This window comes from Coregonus clupeaformis, chromosome 9 (genome assembly GCF_020615455.1).
Source record: "Coregonus clupeaformis isolate EN_2021a chromosome 9, ASM2061545v1, whole genome shotgun sequence".
Lineage (NCBI taxonomy): Eukaryota > Metazoa > Chordata > Actinopteri > Salmoniformes > Salmonidae > Coregonus > Coregonus clupeaformis.
Genome location: NC_059200.1, coordinates 5,142,369 through 5,152,365, shown reverse-complemented (window position 1 = coordinate 5,152,365; position 9,997 = coordinate 5,142,369). Strand labels below are relative to the sequence as shown.

The 9,997-nt window shown below is 41.7% G+C and overlaps 1 protein-coding gene across 1 annotated transcript; it reads right to left on the bottom strand.

Annotated features, from left to right (window-relative positions):
* Window positions 1–6,446: 6,446 nt before the first annotated feature.
* On the bottom strand, window positions 6,447–9,818 carry LOC121573600 (non-histone chromosomal protein HMG-14). Its single transcript, XM_041885704.2, has 6 exons — window positions 9,646–9,818; window positions 8,090–8,116; window positions 7,887–7,916; window positions 7,760–7,795; window positions 7,539–7,646; window positions 6,447–7,397 (listed from the first exon to the last, which is right to left on the bottom strand). The coding sequence occupies exons 1-6, from the start codon at window positions 9,661–9,663 to the stop codon at window positions 7,350–7,352; spliced, it is 267 nt and encodes an 88-aa protein (XP_041741638.1). The 5' UTR covers window positions 9,664–9,818; the 3' UTR covers window positions 6,447–7,349.
* Window positions 9,819–9,997: the final 179 nt, after the last annotated feature.

Sequence of the window (9,997 nt, the reverse complement as noted above, 5' to 3'; positions counted from 1 at the left end):
TTTACTACCAATGGTGAAAAGTTCACTTTAAATGCAAATGAAAGGCTTGGGTTTGTGTAATATGTTTTTGTGTAAGAATGCCTCAACTTTTTAATATTGGCATTAAATAATTACTGAATGTTTCACTGAGCACTGCTGTCCTGCAGTTTGTGTTAAAATATATCGCGATGGTTACAGGAAAAAAAAAGTATGGCACAGCCCCACCGAGAATATTTTTCACCAGCCGCCACTGTTCTGAAATGCAGGCAATACAAATTAATTATTTGACATTCAACATTGTTGTCACGCCCTGACCTTAGAGATCACCTGTATTCTGTTTGGTTAGTTCAGGGTGTGATTTGGATACATTCTAGTGTATCTATTTCTATGTTGGCCGGGTGTGGTTCCCAATCAGAGGCAGCTGTCGATCGTTGTCTCTGATTGGGGTTCATACTTAGGCAGCCATTTTGCCTACCTATGTTGTGGGATCTTGTTTCTGTTTGGTTTGTTGGATGTTTAGCCTCTTGAACTTCACGGTCTGTTGGATTTTGTTATTTTGTCGGTGTTTCTTGAAATAAACGACTATGTACGCATACCACACTGCACCTTGATCTGATCCCTTACACAACGGACGTGACAGAAGATCCCACCACCAACGGACCAAGCAGCGTGGCCAGGAGGAGCAGACACCCTGGACATAGGTGGGGAAGACATTTTGGACATGGGAGGAGATATTAGCCGGTAAAGGACCCTGGGTGAAGGAAGAAGCCCAGGCAGGAGAGGATCGGTGCCGACCGCGAAGGAAGCATGAGAGGCAGCCCCAAGATCATTTTTTTGGGGGGCACACGGAGCAGAAGGAGGCTCTGAAAGGGCTGACTGTGGAGGAAGAGGAGGCCGCTAAATATAGAGGCCCTCCAAGACATGCAGCTCAGCACTCTGAGAGAGGAGATAACTACCTTATGGGGGCTGTTAGCTAAGAGAGAGCAGGAGAGCTCCCTTCAGAGGGAGGCGCTGCAAGAGGCACACAGGGAGGGAGAAGAAGTCAGTGGATGCACGGAGAGAGGAGCTGGCCAGACAACAGGAGGAGCTGAGAGAGGAGTTAACCCTCCAGCAGCAGAGAGCTCAGTCCTTAGAGCAGAGGCTGGTGGAGCCAGGTTTCAGAACAGAGCCAACTCCCCGCACTCGCTTTGAGGAGTGTGTGACCGTGCAGGCACCAGGCTATGCGCCAGATTTACGCACTGTGCTGCCAGTGCGCTTTCACAGACCGGTACGGCCCGTGCCTGCTCCTCGCACCAAACCAGTGGTGCATGTCCCCAGCCCGGTACGGCCCGTACCTGCTCCTCGCACCAAACTAGTGGTGCGTGTCGCCAGCCCGGTACGCCCCGTACCTACTCCTCGCACCAAACCAGTGGTGCGTGTCGCCAGCCCGGTACGGCCCGTGCCTGCTCCTCGCACTAAACCAGTGGTGCGTGTCGCCAGCCCGGTATGCCCCGTACCTGCTCCTCGCACCAAACCAGTGGTGCGTGTCTCCAGTCCTGTACGGCCCGTACCTGCTCCTCGTACTAAACCAGTGGTGCGTATCGCCAGCCCGGTGCGTCCCGTACCTGCTCCTCGCACCAAACCAGTGGTGCGTGTCCACAGCCCAGTGCGTCATGGGCCAGTGCCCCGCACTTGCCGGGCTCCAGTGATGATCCATGGCACGAAGCCTCCAGTGATGATCCATGGCACGATTGGGGATCATACTTAGGCAGCCATTTTGCCTACCTATGTTGTGGGATCTTGTTTCTGTTTGGCTCGTTGGATGTTTAGCCTCTTGAATGTCACGTTCTGTTGGATTTTGTTATTTTGTCGGTGTTTCTTGAAATAAACGACTATGTACGCATACCACGCTGCACCTTGGTCCGATCCTTTACACAACGGACGTGACAATTGTATCTTGATTGTGTAGGAAAAAGAGGATTACACTGAAAGTAACCCAAGGATTACATTAACAATTACCCAGCTGCTGGATCAATCCCCCAACCCAATGTGCTGGGTTGTGTTAACCCAGCAGCTGGGTCAAGCGCTCAACCCAAGGCGCTGTGTTTGACCAATATTGACCCAGTGCTGGGTTTTCGAAATGACCCAAATTGGGTTATTTTTAACACAGCATTTTTTTGTGTAACTAATTAATTTTGGAAAAATTATATAAATTTCCATATTAGGCATAACTCAATTTCTACCTTTTTAAGATGCCAAAATAAAATGTTTTCAGTATCCTGTTTTTATTCTTCTGTTTTTCTGATTGTTTCAGTGCATGCATTCAACAACATTTGGACGAAGGACTTCCACAAGGCCGCCATCTCCAAAGTTCACTCAAAAAGGCGATAGTTCTGAACTGGGTTGGATTTAGCTTTTGTTTTAATTATTATAATTTTGTTCATCTTTTAAACTTTGATTGGTTGAAATCTATTGCTCAGTTATCATTTGGCTCATGTAAATAATGTTGTAGTTGCCCTTTAAACATCCTAAAGGTCAACAGCACCATCGTATTCACATTTCTCTCATGTAAATGTTGTAGCTACATCAAAATATTAAATAGTATTTGGGAAATATCCATACTTTGCTCTTTTCTTCATTACCATGCTGATGATTTCAAGTTGTATTAGATGTGTTTTTATCTAAGACATTGAATACGTTTAGTATATTTACTACATTTATTATGTTTAGTCTTTTCTATGAGAAGTAAGTTCATTTAAAGTTTATATGTGATTTGGTTCATGTAGATACATTTCAATGTTGTTAACACACAGTAGCCAAAAACCTGATTTAATTTACATATTCATACTGAGTTTGCAGCAAATTTGCAGCAAACAGTAGAATGTTCGCCACAAGTTTCCCAGAATTGTTTTCCGAAGTTGCTGCAAATTTACCGCAACAGTTTTCCCAAAAACTAATTTACATGTGAACATATGAGCTGGCAGCAAATTTACCGCAACAGTTTGCCACAACTAATTTGCATGTGAAAATATGAGCATGCCGCAAATTTGCATTAACTGTTTGCCAGAAGCCTGTTTTTTCAGTAAGGGTTGTACATTCACTCTGCCAAAACAGTAGACAGACACTCACCCTTCTAGATAACTTGAAACTGTCTAACCAGGTCTGTGTCTTCAAGTTGCCTAGGCTAGCTAAAGCAAGCCAACTTTTTTTGCCAAGTAGCATCATTAGCCTAGTGTTCCACCATGGCAAAGTTGGTTTGACATTAGATAGCCTATCTCTGGGGCTAGTTGTGGGCTGTCAATAAATTACAATGTAAATGGGACAATATTTTCATGTTGCACATCCTTTAGTTGTCTCATTAAATGCTTTCAATATTTAAATATACATTTCTACAATTTATAGTTGGTTTGTTGTCATTGAAATGTGGAGCTATTGACAGTTTAAAATATTGTCCCATGTACATTGTGTAATTTACTGATGGTCCTTAACTAGCCCCATAGGGATATCAAATGTCAAACCAAAGTGCAGCTGTGCTCCAAACAGTGGCGGCTCCTGAAAAAATTCTCAGGAGGGGCAATTTTTCTGATGATTTAGGTGACCTACACACATTTTAAAAAAGATATGTCCAGCAACAACATGAAGACAGGGGCAGCATATAAGTCAATACCAGAAGCATTTATTGACTGATCTCAAAAGTGTTGGCTTACCAGGGTTGGTGGAGCCCTCAGTTTCATCTTTGCCTCGCAAAGCTAACTCAAACACTCCGCAAAACTTCACACACTGGATTAGCCAGCTGAGGATGTGGCGGTTCTTGCTAATGTCGTAGTAAATATATTTGTTATAGTGAATATGGAATATGATATGTTGAGTAAAATGTTGTGCTAAGATCTATTTAGGTCAGGAGCTGGTTATAAGTTCTGTTCCTATCCAATAACAATGGACAAAAGGGTCCTATCTTGTCAGCCTTGTCAGCAGGTGGCCAAGGACAACACCCACGCCATAGGCCTCTCAGTTCTTCCAACTCACGAGTTCTTGCTCTGAGGACACACACACACACAAACACACACACACACACATCATCACTGTTAAACACACACACACACACACACACACACACACACACACACACATCATCACTGTTAAACACACACACACACACACACACACAAAAATCCCCTCTCTTAGGCTGAACATTTGAAGACAGAGAACCCGACTCAGAGCCAATGCAACAGTGACAGTAGCCTGGAGGGGACCTCGCCCAACTCATCAGGACCAATCAGAAGATCAGAACTACTAGATTCAACCTACTTCATTTATTGCATAAAATGTCTGCACACAATGTTTTGGGGCTCTCTTCAGATAATAATAATAATAATAATAATATGCCATTTAGCAGACGCTTTTATCCAAAGCGACTTACAGTCATGCGTGCATACATTTTTGTGTATGGGTGGTCCCGGGGATCGAACCCACTACCTTGGCGTTACAAGCACCATGCTCTACCAGCTGAGCTACAGAAAGTGGATACTCATGGATGCGCATCGCAATTGTAAAATGTCAACACAATTGGAGACACCACGTCATTTTTGGAGACATGTTATTGACAGTAAACTATTGTAGATCGCGACTGCTAACTAAATAAAACATTTTAGCTGGCTAGCTAATCATCTTAGCTAAATGTGGGGCAAACAATTCAGTTATTACACGTATCCGTTAATTTGAGGGATTGGGGTGAAAGAAATCGAGTTACATAGTGATACTTTACGATATACTGTATTGACAATATCGCAATATTTTAGCGCTAGTTGGCTGTACCTGCACCAAAACACCATTATTGTTCCTTCATAGCTTGTTCTCAATCTTTTCACATTGGGAGCCAATTTGTTTTCAGCACTTTTATTTCCATGACTGATCAAAACTCGTTCTCATGGCTTTCTGATCCCTCTGCAACAGACATATGGTGCGCAATAAAATCACAGTATCGAATCGCAATACGTATAGAATCATGAGACTCGCAATGCTGATGCATATATCTTATCGTGAGGTTCCTGGCAATTCCCAGCCCAAGTTCATTTGCCACAACAAATCTCTTCGCTAGCAAACGCGATGTCTTCTCCAAAACGGCAATGTGTCTCCAGCAATGTTTACTTTTTTGACGTTCTATGGCATCTCCACTTTCCAAGCATATATGACCACATGTAATATTTTGGTAAGTGATGCAAATAGTGAACTATGTAGGGCCAGGATGTAAAATATATGTAGCTGCAGCAATTTCTCTTATCTGATATGGTAAGTAATGGGGCTTAATTTATAGCTCCCTAAGAGTTTGACGAACGGGTCCGTGAACGCGATTCCAGATATCTTTACCTCTGAATAAACTGCCTTTATTATACCATATCCACCCTGTCCAAAGTCTCTACTTGGTCTCAGTTCTCCAGTAAACTTGTGATTATCAACACTAACCTCATCGTTGTGGCGGCGGACAGCTAGCCTGTATCCCTCATCCAGTTGAGTGAGTGGCAATGTCTTTTTTCGTTTCAGACCAATTTTTGGAAAATCCTCGGGTGTAGGACTTTCCGCCTTTAGTAGAAACCTGTTGAATTATTAAATTTGGTCTGGGAGGTCCTAATTGTTTCGTTGCCAATTTATCTTCATTTGTTCGCCGACAAAAAGGAACTTCTTTCAAACAATCCGCTCTTTTCTCAGTTACGTTCATGGTTACGTAACGATGACGAAAGCGCGTAAGTGCAAGCCCACAGACACCCATTGAGATTGTATTGAAGGCTCTGAAATTTGAAAAAAATAGATTTTACATGGGAGTCTATGACAGACTTCTGGGCGATTTTCAACCTGACTGAAATCGCCCCAAAAGGGGGGGGAGCCATTTGAAGCACGACTTTAGCCTGATTCGACATTTAGTGGCAGTGTGGCACTGTGGCAGATCAGACGTATAGATTACAACACTGATAACTACTGTTGCCGTGATATAATTGATTAGAAAAAAAATCCCTTCCTTTTCCCGTTTGGCAGTGCGTCGCCCATATCGCCCTATTGAACAGGCCGCCCCTGGCTCCAAATGTATGATTACTTGGGTGTTGCTGTGGACTGGATTGAAATAAACCCAACCCAAGGAAGACTAACGGTAACCTTCATTCCGTTTTGGACGAGACTGACTTTATTCCCAAAATTATCCTATTTACAAGTTGTTGTTAATTTTGACACTAGAATGAATGTTTGACTCATAGATGCGACATAGGCATGGACCACTTTCAAAACTAGAAGTTGCTTTTTAGGGGCAGTTGCTATTTAACTAAATTATAATGTATTTTTGTTTTTCATATCGACGACAGATACTAGCTGTTGCCATGTCAGTCTCAGAACTGGAATGGGTTTCTTCTTTAGCTACTGCAATATGTATTTGTGGTCAATCAGAACTATCATATCTTAAATACTGTATAGTATGTCTGTCACACAATGAGAAAAGGTCAAACAATTACAACCACATTTTTATTGGTTTGTTTATACCAATCATGACACAGATACATCTATAAACAAAGAATACAAGAACTGTACACCTGTACTCGATACCCAAAACCCACATGAATATTGCTGGTTTGTGTATTTGACAGCTCAAGTGGATGTACAGTTTCTCAGCATCCAAGGAACCATAATCAATGGTATGTTTCACACTTATGTCATTAGCTTGGCTAAGAACACAGAATTCCATTCACAATGTACCATTACACACTGCATATAGAAAGTTTGAAAACCTTTTAAACAGCAGCTGTCCACATTTATTGCAATGCTATCACAGAACAGAGACAAAACCAAATACACGCAATGCACAAGCCTGATAGGGAGGAACTCCAGTGCTAGGGAATAGGTTTATTAAGCAGAATGGTTTTAAAAAATGGCATGAGTACAATAGTTAACATATGGAACACAGCTTACAAACATTCTAAAACATCTCATTATAAACAATAAAACAATGTGTTGCCCCTTTAGTAATTCATCCCCACCACACAATACAGGTTACAAATACCGTCCCTCATATAGCCTATGGAATGTTAGTCTCTCAGGCAAGCTCTCTGTTTTGACCGGATCCTGTAAACAACGTGCTTGCATGTTCTTGATGCAGCAACCTGGCCCATTCCCATCCCTTCCCCACGGCAAAAATAAAAACCTTTGACATTTACAATAACCGTAATTGTTCCGGAAATGTAAAAATGTGGGATGTGATGAAATCCGTCTCCAAATGTATTTGTTGTTTCATAAAAAAATGTGTTTCTACAATCAAACTACTAAAAAACTTGCATTTAGAAAATAGTCGATAAAAATATTCCCCTGAATTGTACAAGAAAAAGAGGAATAGGGAGCACTGATAAAATATGTTATTCTGCTGCCTCTTCCTTCTGTTCAGGTTCTTCTGTGGCTGGTTCCTGAAAATCAAAACATAGCAGATTTTTTTTAAAGCACAAAAAAATTGAGAGCACCATATCCTCATGCCATGCGCATCAATTATATTGTTTTTTCCATTTATCTGTAAGAGGAAATGCCTACATATCCCATCAGCCCCTTACCTCTTCCTCAGCTTTGGCTTCTCCATTCTCTGCGGGCACCTCCTTCTCCTCAGGCGCGGCCTTCTTCACCTCTTTAGCCTTCTTGGGCTTAGGTACTGCCTTCTCCTTCTGTGTGTGTATATTATATATATTTTAAATATGTTAAGAAACAGTCCTTATTTGCACTTAATTTACTATTAAATGTACATTTGACAATGTGTTAAATGTCAGCACTTCCTCACCTTTGGCTTGGGTTCTGCCTTTGGAGGGCCGGGTTTCTGCAATTAAAGGTGTTTTAGCGAGTGATTCTTAGCTGAAATTGTCTGTATCTTAAATTTAAGTGTCTAAAAAGGTGTGTAATATACTCACGTTTACCAATCTCTCAGATCTCCTCTTGGGCTGCAAAATATTTCAGAAGAAAATAGCAATTATTTGGAGCAGATTTTGACATGGGTTGATGCTGACCTCTGGTGGCAAAGCAATGGAATTGTACTCTGAACATTTAAATACTTAAAGAACCAGCGAGAGTGCATTGATAAAATAATATTTGAATAAGACCTTAAATCACTCACCTCTGCTGCCTCAGCATCAGCGTTTGCCTGTGATAAAAGGAGAGACAAATGTTAGTGACAGCTCAGCAGGGCAACCGTGTTAGGTGGGTTTTACTGGGGGGAGGGTCAGTTTAAATGCCATTAGTATTAGGGAAATTGTGTAATCCAAAGTGGGCGTAAGGAGGCAATGGTGTTATGGGCACAGTCTAGATATAACTGCTCGTTTGTTCCATTTACGTCATGAACTACCTAATACAGATACAGTATATAATAGTTTCAACTTGCTTCAGTCATTTAAGTAATGTACCAATTGACTTGCCAATGATTATTACCTTGGGAAGATCTCAATTGCGTGACCCTAGTCTCCTTCTCAAACACCATTGGATGGAAAAAGCCGTAGGTCCCGCCCTTCTGACCTTTTCCTCCAATGGGTTTTGAGAAGGAGACCGGACGCGAGGAGTATGCAATTACGATTTTCTCCATGCTGCTTGTGCTCTCTACTGAGAGGGGAATACCGACTCCGCCTCCTCCGGACGCATTCATTCACTAGTGGTATATGGAAATTTGCCAAGCAACATTACTGTCCTCCTCCTCTACGCCGACAAGCCAGTCTACTGTGCGTTCCCGCCATTCATTCGAATTTCGAACTCTCCGAGATCCTCAGCGACTCTCCAAATGGTTACAGAATCTACTAAAATCCCCAGCAACAAGAGCGGCGCTGTGATGTCGACGAATCGCCATTGCATAACTCAGAAATGTCTCGAACCAACAACAAAACGAAGGGCACACAAAATTAAACCACACAATCAAACATTCTAAACGATGCAGCGTGTTGCATGTGTGAACTTTTAAGCAGATTACGTTGTAACTATGAATTTTGATATTGCAAAGCAAGAAAAACGTCGTCAGTGTTTGTCTTCCTCACAAGGGCAGCCATGACACACGACTTTGTGCCCTTTTTGAAGAACCCTAGAAGCAGTCTTCTGCATACCATACAGCCCACCGTGCGTTGAACATATATCCCAACAACTAAATTATATATGAATGATATTGCACTATGTCAAAAGGATACATGGAATGCAATTACAATTAAATGTTATTTTACAATAAGTGCAGTCGTATTTGCCTAAAAGATTGTCACCAACTTTATTTCTGGAGAATAGCCATCTCACGACATAGTTAACTACCTACACCTCTTTGTCTTTATAGGTAAATGTCACATTTTTTAAACAACCACCATGAAAAAAGTGACAACCCCCCCACCCAATTTACAATAGATCTGATAAGGTAAATATTAAGCACCAATCATTTAACCAGTCAATGTTCGAAGAGTAAAATCACATCGTGAAAGAGATAAGACGAAGAAAACCCGCCACTTCCCAAATCAAAACAGAGTGATACATTTTAAACTCCTGACTGCACACAACAGCAGTGCAACAATGTTGCAGCGAAGCGATCCAAAACAACTTACATTTACGGCTACATTTAAACAATTGTACGTGCAAAAAGAAATGCATTTCATGCAATTGCGTTTTTATCTATCAAATTACACAAAAATAAATACATATTCTACTTACTTTGCTCCTTTTAGGCATGGCTGTTTTGCGTATTTGTTAAAAGAAAAAAAGAGGGCAATGTTCCAAAACGGAGCAAGAAAAATACTGTTCGGTATAAGATTCAAACAGTGCGTTCTATTACAGCGTAGCGAGACGTTAATGTTCCATTGGAACAAAACTAGCTCAAACCGGATTGGATTCCCCCCCTCCCCCTTCTCAATTCATTATAGCACTAACCTGACCGACAAGCCACTCTCCGCCCCTGGCCATTGATTGGCTTTAGGAGTCGTCAACACATTTTCAAATCATAGCGAGATACCTGTGTGTATATCTTTACATAACAATCAGATCTATATTTATTTGCCTTTCGATG